We start from the raw sequence: 25,307 nt of genomic DNA, 5'->3' as shown, positions 1-25,307 counted from the left end.
TTTCACGGGTTCGGATCGGATTCGGATCAGACGTAGTGCGAGATAAAGATATAGCGACAAATATTGTTAAATTATGGATCCGGTGACCTGAGAATGGCACGATACTTTTGGGTATGTACTTCAGCTACAAGTCGATCGTAACTTCATCCCTAAAATCGATCTATCGTTTACAATACCAAGGAAAGGCAAGACTAACCCCAAGGTACTTGCAGATACCATCAGAGGACCCACATAATATTCTCCTACTCACATACGTCTTTAAAATAAAACTATTAATTCGTAACCTTGACAATTTCAACAAGGTAATCTTACATAAGTTTTAAAACTAATTGACCGAAGTAAGAGCTGGTGGCCTGCTCAATATTATAATTGCGTGTTTGCTGCCACATATTTTAACAACAAATTAAAATTTTGACGTAACCTTTTGTATTTTCCTCCACAACACTTGATGACTCAACGTGAAATTTTAAAACAAAAATTACAAATGCTATAATTTGTCATTTATATACACGGTTCTTATCATCATTATTTCCCCTTTGCATTAACGGACTTTAAAAATACATACAAAAATTGTGCAAGGCTTTTTTCGAAATCTCACTCCGCAAATTGAAAAATTTGTTATGGAACAGTTGCACGTAATTCCTTCTTTTAGATGATGTAAGTAAGATGCAATGCGATGTTATATGATATAGCTACTTCTGGTGATAAATGTGTATGTATATCTGTGCTGCTTTTTTATCGGGTTGAAATATTATAGTCTTATAGGCAGTTGGATAATTTTGCCGAAACAAGCATCAGTGGGAGGCTCTTTTGCACAGGATGCCGGTTAGATTATGGGTACCACAACGGCACCTATTTCTGCCGTGAAGCTGTGATTTGTGAACATTACTGTGTTTCGGTCTGTCGAGCGCCATAGCTAGTGAAATTACTGGGCAAATGATAATATCTTATGTCTCAAGTTGACGATCGCAATTATTGTAGTGCCACTCAGAATTTTTGGGTTTTTGAAGATTCCTGCGGCACTGCATTGTAATAATGGGCATGGCGTATCAATTATCATCAGCTAGCATCAGAACGTCCTGCTCGTCTGGTCCCTTGTTTTCATAAAAAAAGTGAAACTTGGCCAAGCCAAATACAACTGAATGTCATCGATGTCTGCATTATCATAAATACGTAGGCGAGTCTACTAAATACTAATAATAAATAGTCGGCTATTCGTAGTCACTCTGTTAACATTTTAGTTTGAATTACTTTAAATATGTTGATACCACATTACGGCCTGGCCACGGGACAGTCGCTATAGCGAATATATGCGCAGTGCGAACGGCTAGCGTCTAGCGACTAGAATAAATGTATCGAAATGTACTGATCAAGCCACGCGCTGCGGGCTGCGGCAAATGGCGAAGCGACGGGCGAAATTCACCGAGCGAAACGCACAAGCGACTGACGGCGCTGCGGGCGACCGAAACCAATGCATGAATCATTACGGCGCACGCCAAAGAGTATGTAAATACTACGTAATGAGAGGCGGAACTGCCTAAGTAAAAATTGAAATATAATTTAGAATGAAACGTGCAGTCATTTGACATAAGTTTGATATAGTAGTAATTACAGTATGGCGATTGGCGACGAAGTATAATCCGGCTAATTTTGAAAGCGAACAGTTGCTTAAAACGTAGTGGATTTCGGCTATCTCCGTTTTTTACAAGATTATAGCCGTCATCTGTCAATCTATCAATGACTGCACGTTTCATACAATCGAGTGAATCGCTATTTTCTTAGAGAGTTTCGCTAGGCTGGCGCAAGCCACGGAGTCGAGCAGTAGACGCGGAGAATAGTACAGAAACTATACAAGTTTAGTTCTTTTCGCCGCGAATAAAATTATCTGTGAAAATTTTTATTTTTTTGTCTTGTTGAATTTTAATAAGAATATTATAATCGAAGCTTCCGATATTCATTCTGTTATACTCGAAAAAAATTTCTGGATTTATTCTGTATTTCTCGTATTTCTTGTGGAATTCTCCATCTACCTACCTATCACGGTACCTATTCAAATCATGTACAACAGGATTTACACCACAATTTCTTCCAAATATTACGTTTTGAACCAAAAAACTATTAGTTTCTAAGCAATATCGAGATAAATTTTAAAAAGCCATCGCTCTTGGCCTGTCTGGTCGCGCCGGCGAACATGTCTGCCCGTGGCCCTCAAACTGTGCCACGCCGATGGTCGCACCTCCCAACCGCTTCGCCGTTCGCAGCGCATATCCCCGTGGCCATTCCGTTATGCAGTATTTATATCTCCTCTACATTAATGATTTTCAACATACATATATCATATATATCAGTATTATTTCTATGCTAATGTATATCTTATTGTAGGGTAAAGGCACCGGTTCCGGACACAGGACACTGCTGTACGGTAACGCGATTCTGCTGCGACACCTCAACAGTGATATGGTAAGTAGCGTCATATCAATGATGTATCGTAAAAGCATAGAACACTTGTTAAATATCTAAAGTCTTGTTAAATTCAGAACAATTATTGTACGTATTAACACAGGGTAAATATTGATACTTGCGAATCACAGAGATACCGCTCCCATTCTCCGTCAGTGGTGAACAGGAGGAACTAAGACAAATAATTTTTACTTATTTCTTACACGCGTTTTGAATGTGCTGTAGTTCCACTGAACTATATAAATACCACTGGACAGGCTGTTCTATATGTTTGACAGCAAATTTTTTGTGCCTATTTGAAGCGCCTCTCACGACCGTCCAGAGAACTAATTTTGACGTATAATACAAATGCCTGCGAAGGAACGTACAATACTCTGAAGTATTTTTGCATTTTGAATTAATTTCATTCGTTTTCCGTGTTATTTATACTTCAATAATCAACATAATAAGGTACACAATTTTTTTCTAAATAGTTTTCCACCATCTATCGATGTTTGCTGGGGTTGTCATCAATAATTTTAGTACCACAGACTCGCTACATGGCCAACAGCGCCAAAATGGCGAATATTAAACAGGCACAAAAGCACTTTGACAGCCGCCAGTCCAGTGGTATATAGTAGGGGTCAGTGTGTAGCTCTGTCATGTCATTGACACAAGATTAGCCCATAACTTGTTGTATACAATATCATAGAGTAGAGATACATACTTACGTAATGCATTAGTATCGACAGTGATTCAGGTACCTTCTAAGAACTGGTTTATAGTACGAGAAAATAGTTTATTTAATTTGACTGTCTCAGTTTTTTTTCTTCATATACAATAACACGATCAACACAACACGAAAGTGAGTAGACGCGCATTACATTTTTTAAGCAAAATGACTATTTTTTATGGACAACTCGCGCTTGACCAAAAAGAGTATAGAGGTATCCCAAAATTGTATGTGTGTCACAAGACAGTGTTTCTGCAATCCTAATCTAAAAGCATTGAAGGATTAGTATATTTTTTAAACCACTTGAACTTTTCAATAGATGTTTTGTCTATTGACGTTTTCAAGCTACTGTCAGTAAATTTACTTTACAATATAATGAATTATGATATTTAAATACTTATCACTACATATTATTAAACAAAATCCTGCGCCGAGTCTGTCTGTCTGTTCGCGATGAAGTCAAAAACTACGACACCGATTTTCATGCTGTTTTCACCAATGGATATCATGGTTCTTGAGGAAGGTTTTAGTGTATAATTTGTTTAGGTTTTTCTATGCATATTTGCATTCATTAACGATATCTGTTGGAGGGGTCGGAAATAAATAAGCCACCTGGGAGCTTTTAACGAAAACCCTGTCTAAACCCTTTGAGATATAACGAAATAATGTATGGTGGAATTGTGTATCTTATATAGATCTACAGAAAAGTCTTGAATGTGATATGTCTATCTCTTGAGGATAACAATCTATAACCATTTTGATACTCTAAAAGAAATAGGCAATGAAAGTGGTAATGTAAAAGCTGTTTACAGAAAGGCGATATTAATCCTTATCATTTTATTACGACATAATATTATAAAATCATTCAGAAATATGGTATTACATTACATTTCCGATGGCTTTAGACTACATTATTCACGAAAACTTGTATCATTTATTTCTATGGACAGAGCAGCGTCTGTCGGGTTAGCCTGTATATTATAAAAGTTTTCATTCCTCGCGCACTGTCATCGTGAAATATTCATTTAATAAATCCAGAATGTTGTGAAGAGAGAGGTCAAGTACACTTGGCCGACGTGTGGGATGAGAGTACTGATGGCGGGATAGAGAAACATGCCAGGATTTAATACATTTAACTTGTGATTTACAAATAAAGCAAGCTAAACCTTAGCTAAGTGGCATGTTAGTAAATAGATTCATGCTAAATAAATTTTAATTTATATTGAACAGAAATATTATGCATTTTGCTGCAAATATTCTTAATACAAATATATTATCTATGGATTCTGTTACGCTTTTAATTACTGAAGTGGAAAATTAATTAAGTACCGAATACATCAATTAATGTTACTACTAGAAAAGTTAACATAAACTTGAAGCCTCAGTTAATTAAAATATTTCAAGTTTTTAATGTTTTTTCAATAAATTGTATGTTTCATGTCATAAAAGATTGCATCGCTTCAAATTGTCCATGAATCGCATGTCGCTAATGACGTTCTATATATACCTACATATGGACATATCGCATGTGGACTCCAGTCTGATAGCTGTAATAGTATGCTTAAAGACAATGTAAGCACATCTTTTCTCCTCCTGTCAACTGTGTGACAATCAATAAATCCAAGTGTTAATAAAAAAGTGCAATAAAAAAGTTCTTAAATAATACGTTAACGACGCAAAAAAGATGACGTGATTTTTCACTGGGAAGTTCATTTTATCTATACAAAATTGGTTTGGAAAAAGCGTAAATAATTTAGTAAAACAAATATTTTTTCAATAAATATGATACAATTATTGGCAATTATTCACATCCCTTGTCTCTACCGCTTGTCAGAAAGAGACAGATGAAAGGACGCGACCAGCACACAGTCAGATATGAAAATATACACTATAGAGTCGCTCTCTTTTTAAAGGCTCAGTGAACAATGATTATCAATATCGTATTTTGTGTACAGAAAGCCATTACCGATGAATATGAAATGCTTACAATAACCTGAAAAATTATAAACTCATTCTTTACATGGTATCACAGACTTTTCATTGATAATAAAAGAGAATTGGCGCCAGTTGTTAGCAAGAGAGAGGTGTGAAGAATTTTACCAACCCAATAATTAGTCGAGGGTCATTTGCTCGAATCTTTTTCTGGAGCCTTATTTATATTTCATCACTATAGGTTTTAAACGTTTATCAATTCGTGCTCAAAAGTATGATAAAACTTTTTTAATATTAAAAGTATTAAATCTCTTTTGAATTTCAATATATTTAGTCACATTGTCACACACAAAAGTCCAATTTAGCCACATTGTTAATTTCATAAAAGCTGTCATACAAAGATATTATATATTGATTTCCGCATGGCATGTGCCATATTTCGGCTTTATTTTTCTATGAGGTGATTTGTCTATATGTATAGAACGTCATTGCATGTAGCATTATAGCAGGCCGCGGAGTTGGGGCGAAGTTGAATCATTACTTCAACTGTTGCTTTCAAGTCAAGTTGGCCGAGTAGTCTAAGGCGTCAGTTTTAAGCTCTCGACATAGATTTTTATAACATTACATTTTTGTATTTGATGCAAAACTAAAAATATTACATAATAATATAATCTTGTACTATATTTTTGTCGATTATTATTCTATTATATTACGTTTTTTTGTGAAAAAAAAAAGTTTGATTTGTATTGGTATCTTAAAAGCACACAATTGCTTTTTTAAGCTTAGATTATACAGAATAACGACATTTGTATGCATCTCAAACACTTCTGGAAACGTTAGGAGTCAGAAGAAAAATTATAAATTCGCATCCTAACATTTACATTTACAGTGTCACGTAACAATTGTAAGGAGCATATTGTATTATTTTAGTACCTCGCGTGTTTGTCGACATCTTCGTCGCAAGACAAGCTGGCGTTCGACGTGGGCTTGCAGGAGCACTCGCAAGGAGAGGCCTGCTGGTGGACCTTGCATCCAGCCAGCAAGCAGAGGTACGTGTGCAAGTCTAGAACTGCCTATTGCTAAATCCTTTTTTTTATATATTATATATAAGAGGGGACAAACGGGCAAGAGGGAGTGGGAGGCTCCTTTGCACGGGATGCCGGCTAGATTATGGGTAACACAACGGCACCTATTTCTGCCGTGAAGCAGTAATGTGTAAGCGTTACTGTGTTTCGGTCTGAAGGGCGCCGAAGCTAGTGAAATTACTGGACAAATGAGAATTAACATGTTATGTCTCAAGGTGAGGAGCGCAGTTGTAGTGGGCAGGGCGTCTCAATTACCATCAGCTGAACGTCCTGCTCGTCTCCACCCTTATTATCATAAAAAAGAGGCTCATAGGATGAGGAGTGGTGAGGCAACTGCCCATGGACATCCGCCACACCAGGTCTCGAGAGTTGCGTTGCCGGCCTAAGGCTCGGGACTGAGCCAACAGCCTTGAGGAATCGAGCGGACCTAGGTTACCTCTCCCGCACAAGATCGCCATAGTTTTAATTAAGAATTAGAAGCATGTTTAATTTATTACAAATATAATACAATTTTCTTTACAAAACTAACAAAACTATGCCATGTTAAATAGTATTGGTGTACAATTAAGAAAACCTACAATTTTAATCAATATTGAATGAAGACTCCAACTGTAAAAGTAGTAGTCTTTTGGTGATTAGTATTGTCACTGTCTATAAAAAATAGAAATGTAAAGAAGATATGAATTTTCTTCTCATATTCTGTAGATATATATATATATATATATATATATATATTTGTAAATATATAAGCTTTATAAACCGTCAAGAAATGGTTACAATTATGCGGTATTTTAGCGATTTCTTGGGATTGCAGCCTTAAGGTTGGATATGGGGTATGCTCTTTTCTTAAGGTCGAGAAAACAGCAGCCGGTAATTGATTCCACAAATAGGCTATGCGGGGCGAGATTTTTTTTGCAAAACACGCGGTTGTTTAATGCACCAGAGCCGTCCTAATTAAGTCTCGTTAGCTTATATATATATATATATATATATATATATATATATATATATATATAAGCTAACTTAACCTACCAGAGTTACCTAAGGTAATTGCATTATAATATAACTCATGTTTATTATAGCTTATATATATATATATATATATATATATATAAGCTAACTTAACCTACCAGAGTTACCTAAGGTAATTTATATATATATATATATATATATATATATATATATATATATATATATATATATATATATATATATAAATATACTAGCCGTTCTCACCCGCTCCGCTAGGCGAATTTTAAAAGGAAATAAATGAATGAAGGAACTTTGAAATTCGTAAAATAATAATATTGAAATAAATTCGATAAATTCGCATCGAATGGTGGTAGTTTCATGTCGATACGATCAGTGGTTTAGGCGTGATTGAGCCTCAAACAAAGACCGTTTTCATTATCTTTATATATATAATTCTTCTGTACTGTGAACCCCTCCTAAGCGGCTGAACCGATTTGAATGAATTTTTTTGTGTGTGTTCAAGTGGATTCGAGGATGGTTTATATTCAAAATTGTACTACCTCCAAAACGGCTGGACCATTTTTTTTTGGTTTTTTTGTGTATTTCAGTGAATTTGAGATTGGTTTGGATTCTCAATTCAGTCCATATATAATTCTCTATATTTATTAAGAAATGTCTCTGTTGTAAACACCACAGCTGAATATCTAAGTGATCAGACAGCTTAGGACATCTTTTTATAGCAATAGCAATTGCAGTACAATATTGTATACATTAATAAGAAGAGCGCAAAAAAAAGAATGCAGGGAGAGTTTCTCTTTTTTTTTTTGGAATAGGAGGACAAACGAGCGTACGGGTCACCTGGTGTTAAGTAATCACCGCCGCCCACATTCTCTTGCGACACCAGAGCAATCACAGGAGCGTTGCATTTAAGGAAGGTGTACGCGCTTCTTTTGAAGGTACCCATGTCGTATCGTCCCGGAAACACCGCACAAGGAAGCTCATTCCACAGCTTTGTAGTACGTGGAAGAAAGCTCCTTGAAAACCGCACTGTGGAGGACCGCCACACATCCAGATTGTGAGGATGATATCCTAACTTGTGGCGTGTCGTGCGAAAGTGGAATTCGGCGGCAGTAATCAGGTTAAACAGCTCTTCTGAACACTCCCCGTGATAAATGCGGTAGAAGACGCACAATGATGCGACGTATCTACGCAACGCCAAGTGATCCAGCCGTTCACAGAGCACTGGGTCCCCGACAATTCGAGCTGCTCTGCGTTGCATGCGGTCAAATGGATCGAGCTGATACTGGGGTGCGCCAGACCAGAGATGACAGCAATACTCCATGTGTGGCCGGACCTGCGCTTTGTAGAGCGCTAGAATGTGGGCCGGCTTGAAGTATTGCCGTGCTCTATTTATGACGCCCAGCTTCTTCGAAGCCAATTTGGCTTTGCCCTACAGATGGCCACGGAATCGGCAATCGCCCGAGATTTCGAGACCCAGTATTCCGATACTAGGCGAGGCTTTAAGGGAAGTGTTGTCGAAGAGCGGTGATACGACAAATGGGTTTTTTTTAGTGGTAAACGCGCAAATTTGAGTCTTCTGTGGGCTAAATTGGACAAGGTTCAATTTACCCCATTCCGCGACCTTCTCGAGAGAGGACTCAATAGAAGACAAAAGTTTTTCCCGGCACTGGTCGACGTATTCCCGAGAGAGACCTGCATTGCCCGTGTATAAGACAACATATCATTGATATGCAGAAGAAATAGCGTGGGAGACGTATATAGCGTACAACGACTTGTATGCTGCGCCCAGTGAGGAAGCTGGAGGTCCACTTGCATAAGTTCTCGGGAAGCCCAAATGATGGAAGTTTTGAGAGGCGCGCCTTGTGCCATACACGATCAGAGGCCTTCGCTATATCCAGGCTAACTGCCAGGCCTTCCTCCTTGCTTTCAATAGCCGCCGCCCATCTATGTGTTAGGTATACCAGAAGATCACCTGCCGACCGACCATGGCGAAAGCCGTATTGTTTATCAACTGGTGACCGTCTAGGTATACCAAAAGTTGACGGCTAATTATGCTCTCCATGATTTTGGAGAGCAGGGAGGTTATAGCAATAGGCCTGTGGTTTGCCGGATCCGAACTGTCTCCTTTTTTTTTGGATCAAAAGTACAAGGGCTGACATCCATGAGTCAGGGACTACGCCTTTAGAATAAGCTTGCCGGAATAAACGCGTTAGCACTCTCTAAGAGCACCATTTGTTTCCGAAGCGGTCGAGGACTCTAGTATATTATTAGATCAAAAATAATTCTAAAGGAATCCATTTTGGAAAAATAAATGCCTTTTATGCCTTCTAAACGGCTGAAGTACTCAGCCCCTTAGCGTACACGATTAAAATAAACCAATTAAGCTTAGAAGCATTTTATTCGATGTATCTGGTGCTATTATAATATAAAGGGTTGTTAATCTTGCTATTTTGATGAAATTTATTTAATTTAATTTAATTAAAAAAAATCTTTTTATTTCTAGATCTGAGGGTGAAAAAGTGCGTGTGGGAGATGATTTGATCCTGGTGTCTGTGGCTACTGAGAGATACTTGGTAAGTTTATACAGAAAGGTATACTTAGTACACACTTTTTACTAGCTTCACAACTGTATGTATGTTTGTTTGTAACCGACTCATTTGAGCGCGATTTTGACCTACTTTAAACGGCCAGATTTGGTTCAAACTTCGTCGATTTATCGAGGACCGATGACAATACATTAATTTGATAAAATTATTCCATTTTTCTAAGATTTTTGTTAATTTACATAATTTTCGTCTATCGTCTATATGGCAGGAATTGATGTTAATTTTAAATTTCCACCATTGTCTAATATTAGGAAAGTTTCGAATAACAAAGGGAATTTTTAATTCAACAATGCAAATTAAGTGCAATTTAAAAAAACACATTTTTATAAATACACCAAACTAAAAATTCTATAAAAAGCGTGTTTTTTAGGATTTTAACTACTATTTATTTTTAATTAAAGTTTGGTTCGACTGTCGATGACAGTAAACGTCACAATTATGAGTCTTACATCTTTCTCTCATTTGGTGTCATGCCAATACGGCCCACGGGCTGGTACGGTTAGCCACTGGCCTGTTTTGTTCTATGTTTGGTGTCGAGACACTTGTCCCGTTGGGCTCAGAGGCGAGAAGAATGTACAAAGAACTACATACGTGCCTCAATAGAGCTACTACTACTTTTTTGGTCAACGGGTCAGCCTAGCTATCCAACGCGGAGATGCTGCCAGTATTCTAACGGCCAATCCCAATATACTATCTACAGATAGAGATAAATTACTACCTTCTGAAGCAGTCCCAATATACCCGATAAGACATTCTTATCGCCTTATATTCTTTATTCGCACTCTTACATGACAGGGAGAAGTGACTTGGAGTAACTTAACATTGCATTTATTAATAAGGCCGAATATGATTGCATGAAATTAAAACTATCACTACGGATATGTATACTATTCCATTCCCAATATTCAGTTTATCTCCGGTTGTGGCCTACTTGAGATAAAAAATCTAACTATCGATGACTTATCTGTCCCAATAAACATATCGACGGTAACCTATCTAATCCGTACACGCTGTCTGTCAATGGGACGAGCGACGTATAGCTTACCAGCGATAGAAGTTTGTATGGAAATTGCAACAGTGAACTGGCGATAAGAATGACTTATCGGGTATATTGGGACAGCTTCAGTTTATTGACAGCTAATTACTGACAGTAGAAGGTAGTAATTTATCTCAATCTGTAGATCTGCATATTGGGAACGGCCGTTAGTTTGAATTTTTTTTTCATAGGGTGGATTGTCGTCGGTATATTTTTTAATTTAATTAAATTAAAAAGAGCTTCTTGAGCAATTATATGACTCTTGATTTCAAATTGCAATGGGATATAATATGTATAAATATATTAAAGGATCGGTGATTAGGCTTAGTTCTGTAGCATATGCGGTTAAAAAATTTAGATAGTTAACTGACATAGATACGGCGTGACTAGTATACTATAGTTATTTTCATAGTATTCTATATGTATATGTCCTATGCTATAGTGTTATCGGGCAGTGCAGCCGATATTAATACCATCTTTGTGCTGCAGAAATTCTATTCTATTAAATGGCTATTTGCGATATTTATAACCTAGGTCCTAAAATTATATTATGATTTTTTTTAAAGAAATTAACATTTTGACTGTTGCATCTCAATATATTCTTAAGCACATTAAGCAATTTGGTAGAAACTGCGACAGTCATAATGTTAACACGAGGAACAAACACAAACTTGTTAAAAACGTTTCTCTGGGAAAGGTTATTATAACATAAATGATTTTCTTAATGATACCACAGCATGGGAATGAAGTGGATACCCTCAGGCTCTTTAATTATAAATGTTTATTGTACAAAATAACGTTGTACTCCATATTTTGTATAAAAAAAGCCCGCTGAGTTTGTTGCACCCATTTTCCTCAGGTCAGAGGCATTCGTTTTGGAATGGGTGGTTTTTGACTTTCAATAAGTGACGTCACATCCTATTCTGAAAAAAAAAAATACATGAATTTAATTTTTTTATATTTATTGTTATGAAATAGTATTTTTTGAAATCGGTTGTTTAAATTTTTTAAGCCTGTTTCCTTTCAGTACATATTTGAACAGTGAGTATACTCGAAGGGAAGTAACGGAGTGTATGTTTCATATTTAAAGAGATTGTCACGCTGGTGTCCGTGTTGCAGCACACAACGAAGGAGAACGAGGTGTCGATCGTGAACGCGTCGTTCCACGTGACGCACTGGTCCGTGCAGCCGTACGGGACCGGCATCTCCCGCATGAAGTACGTGGGCTACGTGTTCGGGGGCGACGTGCTGCGCTTCTTCCACGGGGGGGATGAGTGCCTCACCATACCCAGCACCTGGACTAAGGAGGGCGGACAGAAGTAAGTCACAACCTTATCTATATGTATCTTCTTATTTCTACCTACTCCGTGTAGTACATGGTCGCCAATATTTATTAATATGGAACACGTGGTTAATTTCAAATAAATAAAAGTATTTTTAGATATACCTACTTATTTTCTCGTGAAAGTGGGACTTGGCCTCCGATACGAGAATTCTACAATTTCTATTTCAGCCAATTTATGAACTAACTTTCTTAAACAACTTTCATCTTTACTATATGTATCTTCAACCTTATCTATATGTATCTTCTTATTTCTACCTACTCCGTGTAGTACATGGTCGCCAATATCTATTAATATGGAACACGTGGTTAATTTCAAATAAATAAAAGTATTTTTAGATATACCTACTTATTTTCTCGTGAAAGTGGGACTTGGCCTCCGATACGAGAATTCTACAATTTCTATTTCAGCCAATTTATGAACTAACTTTCTTAAACAACTTTCATCTCACAGAGGTCAGCGTTAACCCAGACTTTCCACCTGTACTTAGGGCAACCTACTGGGCGTCGGCCTTCTATATGTCCCGAGTACGCTTTTCTCTCTCTACGATCCGCTCTCATGCTTTCTACGTGGCATAGCCAGCGAAGATGGTGGACCTTAACTTCACCAATAATGTTGGCTTCGCTCAGCCACGAGTTTCTATCTCAGCATTCTTGGAGGCTCTCCATTCCCCATTTCCACACAGGATGGGGCCCCAGAATTTACGGAGGATCTTTATAATGTGGTTGTGGTTGCAGTATCGTAGTGTACGAGGGCGGGTCGGTGATGTCTCAAGCACGCTCGCTGTGGCGGCTGGAGCTGGCTCGCACCAAGTGGGCTGGTGGCTTCATCAACTGGTACCACCCAATGCGCATCCGGCACATCACCACCGGCCGCTACCTGGGCGTCAACGACCAGAACGAGCTCTACTTGGTCAGCAGGTAACAAACAGTCATCATCTTTATCATCAACCTGTTTTTGCCAACATTTACAAGAGAAGAATAAGATATAGCACTACCTATAAACTCAGATACAACAATTGCACAAACCAACTTGCAAGAGAACTGCTCAGTGGCGAAGAAATGACAGTTTTAAAATGTTAACAAATTTTGAAAGTAGTATATTCACTTATCTCCATTTAAGCTACTATCCAAAAAATAATTCGCCTAAAAAAATCGTACTAAAGGGGATTGCAGATTGGTAGTAGTAAAAAAAATCATCATATTTCCATCTGAAAAACTAGTTGGACACAAAAACAGTTGGACACAAGCCTCCTTCAAAATTCGCTTTGACGTCCATACTTGTGCCTTCTGTGATCATTAACATATTTTATTTTTATAAAAAAGGGGGCAAATGGGCAAGAGGCTCACGGGATGGTGAGAGGTGAGGCAACCCCCCATGGACATCCGCAACATTAGGTGTCAAGAGATTTTTTTTTGTGATAATAAGGGACGAGACGAGCAGGACGTTCAGCTGATGGTAATTGATACGCCATGCCCATTACAATGCATTGCCGCTTAGGATTCTGAAAAACCCAAAAATATTGAGCGGCACTACAATTGCGCTCGTCACCTTGAGACATATGATGTTAAGCCTCATTTGCCCAGTAATTTCACTAGCTACGGCACCCTTCAGACCGAAACACAGTAATGCTCACACATTACTGCTTCACGGCAGAAATAGGCGCCGTTGTGGTACCCATAATCTAGCCGGCTTCCTGTGCAAAGGAGCCTCCTACTGGTAAAGATGCGTTGCCGGCCTTTATTATATATTGTCATCAGTTCACCTTCCAACACCGTGCTTCCCGATACGTTGGCACTACTGTAAAGCATGTTTTAGCTACATTACATACATAAACTCTATTAATCTAAGACGTAATCTGCAAGCATACTGTAGATATTTATGGTATATCGACCTCCAAATAATGCAAAAGGAAATTTTTGACACAATGTGGTTGTACGTAAGAAAATTTACCCTGACAACCGTATTCGACGCTACCAGTAAACTGAGGACGGTATTTGAGGTTGTGAAGTTTAGTGCTTGAATTGAGGCGGTAGGTTTTCAGAACGCTCCTCTGTTACAAGCGGGACAAGACGCCAAATACAGCGGGTTCTCTTGGTAACGCCAAGGCGTCAAGCTGCTCACAATATATCTATTGGTTACCAATCAGATGTTGTTTTCAGAGAGGAAGCGACAACAGCATCGTGCGCTTTTTGTTTGCGCCAAGAGAAGGATGACCAGAAAGTGGTGCTGGAAGACAAGGACTTGGAGGTGATCGGAGCTCCCATCATCAAATACGGTGACTCCACCGTCATAGTGCAGCATTCGGAAACTGGACTTTGGCTCTCTTATAAGGTAAGGTTTGTTGTTTTGTATTAAAAGGCTTTACTGGTAAGTAACACATCTGATTGAAAGAAAAAAACTGCTGTCTGTCAAGGTCTTAGAGATGAGGTGGAAATATGGTGTTAGGGTGGCATGGAGGTATTGAGTCATCTCCTCATGGGCCATGATTAAGTCAAACGAGTAATTACACGTCCATTATTTATTAATAAACACTCGTCTAATGCGCAACGGGGCCCGGAGACAACTGACTCGCGACTCGTCATTTGCACACGTCGACAGCTGTCCCCACAGAGGCATTCTTGGCACCACTGCTCGTAGCTATGCTGCTGGTAGCCGTGACTTGGGTTTTTATGGAATAAGAGACCATGTGACCATGAAAGTTGTTCATCTGTTGTGATTACCACGGCAAATACTTTCTTGCAATTACTAGACTATATACTAGACCACTTACTTTTTAGATGTTAAAAGGTGTTGAAAATCGCACTATGGAGAGACAAATCCAGTGGTTACTGATGTAATTCTAAAGTAGCCAGACCGTTTTGTGAGCTCTCATAACGCATATATCTCATGTTGCAGTCATACGAAACGAAAAAGAAGGGCGTAGGCAAGGTGGAAGAGAAGCAGGCCATTCTCCACGAGGAAGGCAAGATGGATGACGGACTGGACTTCTCCCGCTCGCAGGAAGAGGAGAGCCGAACCGCGCGCGTTATCAGGAAATGTTCTTCACTCTTCACCAAGTTTATCAAGTGAGTTATTTGCTGCTAAATGAGGATTATTTCTATTCTTTCAGTTGTTACCTATCAACATGATTGGCCAATAAAACGAGGGGATTTTTTTTATGATAATTAGACGAGACGAGCAGGTCGTTCAGCTCATGGTAATTGGTACGCCCTGCCTATTACAATCAAATGCCGCTCAGGATTCTCAATAACCCAAAATATCTCAACGGCACTACAATTGCGCTCGTCACTGTGAGATATAAGATGTTAAGTCTAATTTGACCAGTAATTTCAATATCTACGGCGTCGTTCAGACCGAAACACAGTAATGTTAACACATTACTGTTTCACGGCAGAATTAGACGCCGTTGTGGTACCCATAATCTGGCCGGCATCCTGTGCAAAGAAACCTCCCACTTGTAAACTGGCTTGCATGATGATAAGTGATAACCTCAGATTTTATTACCTTACATTATTCGTTATGCAACTACAAATTTTTATTTTTATTACGAGTACTGGAAACTTCACAAATTAAGAGCGAAACAAGCAATACACATTTCACGACCTTCATAGTTGCGGATGATGGTTCTTTGCAAATCCGAAACTTTATTGAAATATCCATAAAAAAAATGCGTGCCACAAATTTCACAACCTGAAGCTAAAACGTGCTTTGACATTATACACAAGACAAGTCTTATTCATCAGTTGGTAGTTGATCACTAGTTTCCATCACTAAATTGTGCGTTCATATTCTGTCGGTAGTGGTCTGGAGACGCTGCAGGAGAACCGGCGCCATTCCATGTTCTTCGCGTCCGTCAACCTGGCCGAGATGGTGATGTGTCTCGAGGATCTCATCAACTACTTCGCACAGCCCGACGAAGACATGGGTGAGACTGATGTGAAACAATTGGCTACTTAATATTTTGTAAAATAAAATATTATTAAGGATTGAAACGGAACGGATCTGACTTAAGTTCCTTGTCATCCCTTTCATTTCAACACCAGGTAATATTGATATTAATGCGCAGAACTGTCTTAAAACAAAAGACATAAGCGCCATATAATATTACTTCAATTACAATATAATATAAAATATGATATAATAGTTCTGTCATCTGACATTTAACAGAGTAGACGTATATCGATAGCTCCTGTATTTAAAATTTTAAATCAACGAATTTACTGCTATAATTACATTAAAAGTGTTAAGTGCTCAAAGTTAACCATTTAAATAGTGTGGTGATTAGTGTTTTTTGATCAAAGTATCTTGAAAAAGTACTAAAATCAGTGTAAACACTTCACGGTCGAGTGACGAATTTGGTAGCATTAATAAATAAATGTGGGTACCTATAAAATAATCTGCTAATGCTGTCACGCAATATCGCTCAAAACTTAATACGCCTCTATTAATTCGTCGCTATAGTAATACGTTCCGCGGCCGGTTGGTAACTACAACGACTAGCTCAACGCGGAACCTGGTTCGAATCTCGCCGCGCGTTGCACATTTTTTTTCTTCAATTTATATTTCTTTGGAAATAATTGTGAACGAAATTTGCAATGGTTGTAACTTGTGAAGCGTGCCAAGCACACATTAGTGTGACGATGAAACGCATAAAATGTATCAATTGTAACCACATATACCACTCTGAATGTGTACGATTTACTGGCGACTCAACATCCGCACGAACGCAGTGGAAGTGCCCTAAATGCGTGGCAAATGAGCGAAAAGGTGGAGATAACAGTAACACACCAGTACGAGTAGAAAAAATAAACAAAACTGCGCGAACTGTAGCCGCCAATTCCGACATCTCAGTGTCTGTATGCGATGTCCCTGCAGCCTCGATAGATGAGGATGCAAACCTAATAATTAATCGTTTGGAAAACATTCTAGACGCCAAGCTGCAGTCGATTAAATTTGAAATTGTTGAAGAATTAAAAGCTACTATCTTCACCGAATTAAAAAATGAAATAGCTTCGTTATCTTCCCAAATGTCTCAGTTGCAGACTTCCTATAGTCAACTTCAGGACGAAAACGACCATCTTAAGAGTGACGTACGTACACTGCAGGAACGTATCAGCGTGTCGGAGGATCAACTATTGGAACTGCGTTCACAGTTTTGTAGACAGCAGCAACAGGCGAGAATGAATAACCTGGAAATTGTAGGGTTGCCACAAACCAGTAGTGAATCGCCTGTCGACTTAGTACTGAAAATTGCTGAATACGCTGGCGTGGTGCTTAACCGTGGGGATATTGATTTTGCACATCGCGTCCAGCCTCAGAAAGCCATAGCTGGTAGACCTAAACCCATTGTAGTCAAGCTAGCGGACCGTCTTTACAAAGATAAAATACTCTCTGGCCTGAAAAACAAAAAGGGCATCTGCACCAGAGATATAGGCATCAGTGGAACTGAGAAAAAATTTTTCGTAAACGAGCACCTAACCCCTGAAAACAAACAGTTATTAAAAACAACTAAAAATTTAGCAAAGGAGAAAGCGTACAAGTTTGTTTGGGTTAGGAATTGTCACATTTTTTTAAGAAAAAACGAAGAATCGCCGGCCCTTTACATTCGACTCGAAAAGGATTTAGCCAAGATAAAGTGACTCTGTGCGTTAAACTATTTTTGAGTTATCTTTTTACAGTTAATTTGGTTATTTGTATTTTCTTGTTGCTCAAGATTACTAGCGTTTTTTGTAAAATTCCACAACATAATAAACTCCTACTTAATCACACTCAATACACCAACACTTACATTCATAAATTAACACATACACACTTTATTATTTCTTACACAAAATATATTTCTTTTTTAACTCGCACCCAACTTCACAAATCAGAAATTAAACAATATTGTTACCACACCCATTCTACTTTTAAAAGAAACATCAAAATTAATCCGTTTCGAACATCAAGCAAATGTTACCTTAAGTATCCGTACAATTTAGCTTATCTTAACTTACTTACATTACTGTCCATATTATACATTTATAATTTTTCTATATTTTGGTACTTATTGCACACGCAAGGGCGCTAATACAATAGAAATACTATACCAAAATGTGCGTGGCTTACGCACTAAAACAAATGAATTTAGACAAAATATACTTAACCACGATTATGACATAATTTTAATAACAGAATCATGGCTGACTAACGGTATCTATGATAGTGAGATCTGTGACAATAGATATGACATTTTACGTTGTGACCGAAACCAGGGAACATCTACTAAAAAAATGGGAGGGGGAGTCCTACTATGTGCTTCTAAGAAGATGCATGTCCAACATCAACGCGAGTGGGCCTGTCCTGGCGTCGAATCCTTGTGGGCAACTATACCAGCTGAAACTCTCAAAATTTCGGGGAACCGCAACATCCATATCGGATTAGTATATGCACCATCTGACTCACAGTTACCTACAAGACTCGAATCAATCTATTCTCGACTCGCAGAAGTTTTGGCAACCCATCCCAATGACTATTTCATTTTATGTGGCGATTTTAACTTACCAAATGTCACGTGGACTGACTCCGGACCTACACTGCAAAAACGTGGCCCAGTGGAAATGCAAAATGCTTTTGTAAATATTTTAGATATTTATAACCTCTCTGGTTTGAAACAACAAAACACTATCTCGAACAGTAAGCGAAACACCTTAGATCTATTATTTAGCAACATTGACTTTGAAGTTCACCACTGCCTTACTCCCCTCGTTACAGAAGATGTATATCATCCATGTCTAGAATTTAATCTCTCGAACTCACTAATTCGTAATATTCGTCAGAAACCCGTCAATAGGCCCAATTTCTATAATGGGGACTATATCAAAATTAATGAATACTTATCACAAATCAATTGGCACGAATTATTAGTAGCTGAGTCAATTAATGAAACAATTAAACTTTTTTATTCCATTCTAAATGAAACAATAATTAAATTTATACCAGTTAAAGTTAAACATAAAACTAATTTCCCTGTGTGGTATTCTAAGTCTCTAATTCATATAGTGCAAGAGAAGCTTCAAAAGCACAGACAATGGAAAAAAGATAAAAATCCTCGTGATTACGACGAGTTTGTTATGCTCAGGGCTCGCCAAAAACTCGTACAGAGCAGGTGTTACAAAAACTACACTGAGCGTATGCAATGCTTCATTCGTAAAGATCCTAAACTTCTCTTCTCTTATACTAAATCCCTTAGAAACAGCGAACAAGGATACCCCACTAAGCTTACACTTGGTAATAGTACTTACACAGGTGAAACTTCAGTTTGTAATGGATTCAGTCAATACTTTGAGAGCATCTTTGTAAAACCAGCAAACTCGTACGATGAACCAAGTTCTCTAAACTTGAATCATAATGAAACCATTTGCAAAATTACTATAAGTGTATATGAGGTTCGTAAATTGCTTAAAGCTTTAAAAACTAATAAGGGAGCTGGCAGTGATGGAATCCCACCGATTTTTTTAAATAAGTGTGCTAACAATTTAGCCTTACCTCTATCCATAATATTTAATCTCTCCATTAACGTCTTCAGTAGTTTCCCTGATGTGTGGAAAGAAGCACTTATATTACCGTTACATAAAAGCGGATCAAGAGCCCAAATAGAGAATTACCGGCCCATATCGATTCTGAACGCAATGAGTAAGTTATTCGAAACAGTTGTCTATAGATACATATGCCCCATTATAACTAGATCTATTCCCTACGAGCAGCACGGATTTATGAAGAACCGTTCTACCGTTACAAATTTAGCTGTTTTTACGGATTACGTAGTACAGAGCATGGACGAGAAATATCAAGTGGATGTGATCTACACGGATTTCGAAAAAGCATTTGACCGAGTAGATCACGTAATTCTACTGCAAAAACTAAGCGTGCTAGGCGTAAATGGGAGCTTAATTCGGTGGTTTACTTCATACATTAAGAACCGTATGCAAGCAGTTGTGACGGGTAGTGCTAGAAGTAACTTTGTAATAATACCCTCAGGAGTACCACAGGGGTCCATCCTAGGTCCGCTTTTATATAACGCTTACCTATTTGATATTGGAAGTTGCTTCCACCTTGCACAGTATTTAATGTTCGCTGACGACACAAAAATATTTGTCAAAATACGTTCACTTGACGATTGTCATAAACTACAACATGACCTAAATGCATTGACAGAATACTACGCAAGGAACAGAATTATAGTTAATGTTAAAAAGTGCCATCATATTACTCTGACTCGTAAAAAAAATATAATTGAATTTAACTTCAAAATTAATGGCACATGTATACCCAGAGTGACTGCGGTTAGAGACCTGGGTATCCAAATCGATGCTAAGTTTTCAATGAATGAGCACGTTGATAATGTAACAAATAGAGCTTTCAAACAACTAGGTTTCATAAAACGAGTGACCCGTTCCTTCAGTAATCTGGAATGTATAAAGGCACTTTACTTTGCGTACGTCCGGAGTATTCTTGAATACGCATGTAATGTCTGGACACCCAATATATTATACATATCGAAAGGCTTGAAACCATACAGAAACAGTTTATTAAATACTTAACTTTTAAAGATTTTAAAGAATTCAACAGTTATGAGGAAGCGTGTTCTCACTATGGTATCGACACACTGGAACAAAGAAGGAATCAAAGTGACATGTTACTTCTGCAAGCAATTTTGAGTGGCTCCATCGACTGTCCTAGTCTACTGTCAGCCTTTTCATTAAACGCTCAATCTTTAAGATCGCGTCACACGCGCCTTTTACATGTTCCCAAACCTAATACAAATTATGCCCAAAATTCCATAATTCCGCGTCTGTCACGAATTTATAATAAACAGTACGCTGAGTTTGACGTATTTCACTTATCAAAAATTAAGTTAAAAACAGAAATAATAAAACATCATCGTAAAAAATAACAATAATAGGTAACGCAACACACACAAACACACACGCACACACACACACCACACACGCATACACACACCACACATGCACACACACACCACACACGCACACACACACCACACACGCACACACACACACAGACACGCGCGCGCTATTGTAATCTTTTATTTGTTAGTATATATAGTACATTTTTAAGTCTATTCTGTTAATATATGATTTCTTTTTATAATTTAAAATGTATGTAATCCTTAGTGGCTTTATGTAAAACCTAGGTTAATTTTGTAAAAATAATTGTTGTGTACGCTGTTGATTACTTTTATTATAAAAAAATAAAAAATAAAAAAAAAAATATTTGCGTTGATTAGTCGAAGACGGTAAGTTAGAAGACGGTAGTTACCTATATAGCTCTACTTGGATGTTCTTTTCTAGTCAGAAATTTAATTTAAATCATCTCAATAAATTAAAACTTTTAGCAGACCATACTGAAATATACAGAAAAAGCTAATCACATATTTTTGAAAGCAGGCTTTTAACTATACTTTACTTGTTACTTTTTTGAGGATCCAAGATTTAATGTCGAAAAATATTATGTCCAGCTTGATTCACGATGCGTAAAAAAGGCGCCAGCGTAGAGGATGATATGTGAATATTTAAAACAAAATTGTAGCCGTTTCTACCGCGTTTGATTGGACATCTTAAGTCTCGGTAGACGTGAATAGTCTAGTCTGATTATTGTCGTTCGCATTGTACTACTCCTTAGGTTATTTTCAACAGGTTTGATTTCAATAGTATTGTCTCCCTTATGGGCAGATGATAGTACTCAACACCAAGTGAATCATCTTTCGTTCCGTCACTTTTTAAAAATCTGTCAGTCGAATAATTGCAAGTCAGCACTTAAAAGTTTTTTAGTAATATTTTAGGAACTATTATTATATGAAATTACTTCGACTACCTACGTTTTAATATAGTAATTATTATTTTTCTCAAGAAGTAGTAGATAATTAACTTTTTGTGTGATTATAGAGCATGAAGAGAAACAGAATAAATTCCGCGCGCTGCGGAACCGGCAGGACTTGTTCCAGGAAGAAGGTATCCTGAACCTGATCCTGGAAGCCATCGACAAGATCAACGTGATCACGTCACAGGGGTTCCTGGCCGGCTTCCTGGCCGGAGACGAGTCGGGCCAGAGCTGGGACATGATTTCCGTCTACTTGTATCAATTGTTGGGTAGGTTTTGAACCTGGACTTCTGACTGGCCGCATTAGTGTCAGTATTTTTTCATGGAAAAGCAGGACAAACGAGCGTCCGGGTCACTTATGTTAAGTGATAACCCCCACCCACAATCTATTGCAACACTATAGAAGCTTTGCCTTTAAGGAATATTAAAATATTCCTTAATTTCCAGCAACTTATAATGGTACGGTGGTAATTAATCCGGACAAGTCTGGCCCGATTGTGCTGCTGTAATAAGATGGCAGCGTGACTATCCCACTTCTAGAAAGCCCTTAGTCGCCTCTTGCCACGCCCTTGGGCCTGGGACTACTCCATTCTCTTTACGCCCCGGGCTAGCACATTTTATTTAAAGAAGAGCTTAAAAGAGCGTTCAAGTCACTTGATGTTAAGATCACTGCTACTCATGTTCTCTTTTACCATCAGAGGACTAACAAGGGCATTGGAGAGCTTATATTGAAAGTGAACCCATGTGAACAACACACATGGATACTCAGTTCTACAGTTTGTTTGTACGTACGTGTAAGGAAATACTTTAATAATCGCACTATGTTGCGACGTTATACAATTTTTGACAGAATCTTAAAATTAATTATTTTTGAAGATATATTTTCATATTTTCATCCAAAGATTGAATTTGAATTATGTATTGTATGATCATTTTTTTTTTGGAACATAACCTTTTCAATAAAATAAGATAATCGTTTGGACAAATCTATAACATTAAATGTTTAATTTACCAGTGGGAGGCTTCTTTGCAGTGTGAAATTAGAAATAGTGAAATTACTGGGTAAATAAGACTTAACATCTCATGCCTCAAGGTGACGAGCGCAATTGTAGTTCCGCTCAGAATTTTTGGGTTTTCCAAGAATTCAAGAAGGCAGCAATTACCATCAGCTGAACGTTCGACTCGTCTTGCCACATCCTAAGATTAACTTAAATTATGTATCCTACCCGTATATCTCATTATATTCTTGGAAAATTAACTTTTCAATAAAATAAGGAGACGTTTGGACAAATCTATATGACATGAAATGTTTTCACATCCGTTTCCAGCGGCCATCATAAAGGGAAACCATACGAACTGCGCTCAGTTCGCGAACTCCAACCGTCTCAACTGGCTGTTCTCGAGGCTCGGCTCACAGGCGTCGGGCGAGGGCACCGGAATGTTGGACGTATTGCACTGTGTGTTGATTGACTCTCCTGAGGCGCTCAACATGATGAGGGTGAATATTGCTGTTGCTGTGTCATCTATACATACATATAAATAAAATTGGAGTGTCTGTTTGTAATATTGATATAACCGTTTTATATGAATATATATATATATACACCAAAATAAAAATTTTTGCGCAGGAGAAAATAATACAAACAGTTTGCAAGTAAAAGGTAACACAATAACTTGAATTGCTTTCTGCCACGTGGTGTCTCAGAGCAGCTTGTGCCGAGATGTCTGCAACTGCATGTAGCTTCATAAAAATACAATATCTCTTTCTAGTGAGTAATTTTTCTCACCTAATGTGATGTCTCTCACTTATGCAGATCCAAATATAATACAGAAAACTTTTGAAATGTAGGTATACTCTTTTCAATTTGATGATGAGACGGATGGAAGAACTTGTAGCTCTGTCCTTTTTTTCTCTATTCTACTTCATAACCCATGTTTGTTTCAGGATGAGCATATCAAGGTTATCATATCGTTGCTGGAGAAGCACGGTCGAGATCCGAAGGTACTGGATGTCCTGTGCTCTCTGTGCGTGGGTAACGGCGTGGCGGTCCGCTCCTCCCAGAACAACATCTGCGACTATCTGCTGCCGGGGAAGAACCTCTTACTGCAGACCCAACTTGTGGACCATGTGTCCAGGTAAGTACTCTGTTAGGTCATCATGACATGCGAAATATCATTTAGAATTCTTTGGATATTTCTTTTATTTTGTCATCATCATCATCATCAGCCGGAAGACGTCCACTGCTGGACAAAGGCCTCCCCCAAAGATCTTGACCAGATCGTCGGTCCATCTCGTGGGGGGCCTACCAACACTACGTCTTCCGGTACGCGGTCTCCATTCGAGGACTTTACTGCCCCAACGGTCATCTGTCCGTCGAACTATGTGCCCAGCCCATTGCCACTTCAGTTTCGAAATCATTTGGGATATGTCGGTAACTTAGGTTCTCCTAAGGATCCCCTCATTTCTAATTCGATCTCGCAGGGAAATTCCGAGCATAGCCCGCTCCATTGTCCTCTGGTCAACCATGAGCTTTCTCATAAGGCCCATAGTTAGCGACCACGTCTGTGTTCCGTAAGTCACCACTGAGACACACACACTGGTTGAAAACCTTCATCTTCAGAAACTGTGGTATTTGTGACGAGAAGATTTTACGTAGCTTCCGAACCTGAGTTGGATTTGACGAATGACAAATTTTTTGACATAACTTTTTTATTTATAGATAGATGAAAAACTCGCAAAATGTTTTCCTTATTAGTGGTGGTAGTTACGTCCTGCCCACTTTATTCCAGTGCGCTGAATATTTTTAAAATCCTGTATCGCGATCGTGTTAGTCTCACATAATTACTAAAATATATTATTAAAAGGAGTCCTTAGGAAGGAGGAGGAGGAGGATTAGACAAGGTTCCGAAGATACTGGCAGCGTTCCCTCTATGAATAGCTAGACCAATTCTTTGTCCAAGGTCCGACCAGCTCTTCGTTCTCCTGTGATGTCGACTAACCTTTTTGCTATTTCTTTAAAAAGCCTTATAGCGCTAGGACCCCACCGACCATGGGTCTCGACACCGAATGGGACAAAATCATATTCGGAGCCTAGACCCCTGTAATTGCATACTTTAGCTTTTTCAGCCGCTTCAGCAGGTCTGTCGTTGGTTCCATGTAGATGGGAAGGGACCAGCGTGTCTGAATAGGTTGCATCCCATATATACATGATATGATTCCATTATGTTTACGTAACACCAGGAGTCTTTCGAGCT

The 25,307-nt window shown here is 38.3% G+C and overlaps 1 protein-coding gene across 6 annotated transcripts in view; it reads left to right on the top strand.

The window, feature by feature from the left end:
- LOC126975416 (ryanodine receptor) overlaps positions 1–25,307 on the top strand; it is a 189,105-nt gene that overhangs the window by 23,404 nt on the left and 140,394 nt on the right. For all 6 annotated transcript variants that reach the window (XM_050823328.1, XM_050823310.1, XM_050823312.1 and 3 more), the window contains 11 exons: positions 2,383–2,460; positions 6,035–6,153; positions 9,686–9,755; positions 11,944–12,143; positions 12,905–13,087; positions 14,330–14,501; positions 15,066–15,235; positions 15,971–16,095; positions 22,118–22,321; positions 23,381–23,550; positions 23,998–24,188. In XM_050823328.1, coding sequence (XP_050679285.1) covers positions 2,383–2,460; positions 6,035–6,153; positions 9,686–9,755; positions 11,944–12,143; positions 12,905–13,087; positions 14,330–14,501; positions 15,066–15,235; positions 15,971–16,095; positions 22,118–22,321; positions 23,381–23,550; positions 23,998–24,188 — 1,682 coding nt within the window. The remainder of the gene's footprint in view (positions 1–2,382; positions 2,461–6,034; positions 6,154–9,685; positions 9,756–11,943; positions 12,144–12,904; positions 13,088–14,329; positions 14,502–15,065; positions 15,236–15,970; positions 16,096–22,117; positions 22,322–23,380; positions 23,551–23,997; positions 24,189–25,307) is intronic.

The sequence above is a fragment of the Leptidea sinapis genome, chromosome 2 (genome assembly GCF_905404315.1).
Source record: "Leptidea sinapis chromosome 2, ilLepSina1.1, whole genome shotgun sequence".
NCBI lineage: Eukaryota > Metazoa > Arthropoda > Insecta > Lepidoptera > Pieridae > Leptidea > Leptidea sinapis.
This window is presented reverse-complemented; position numbering and strand designations above follow the sequence as displayed.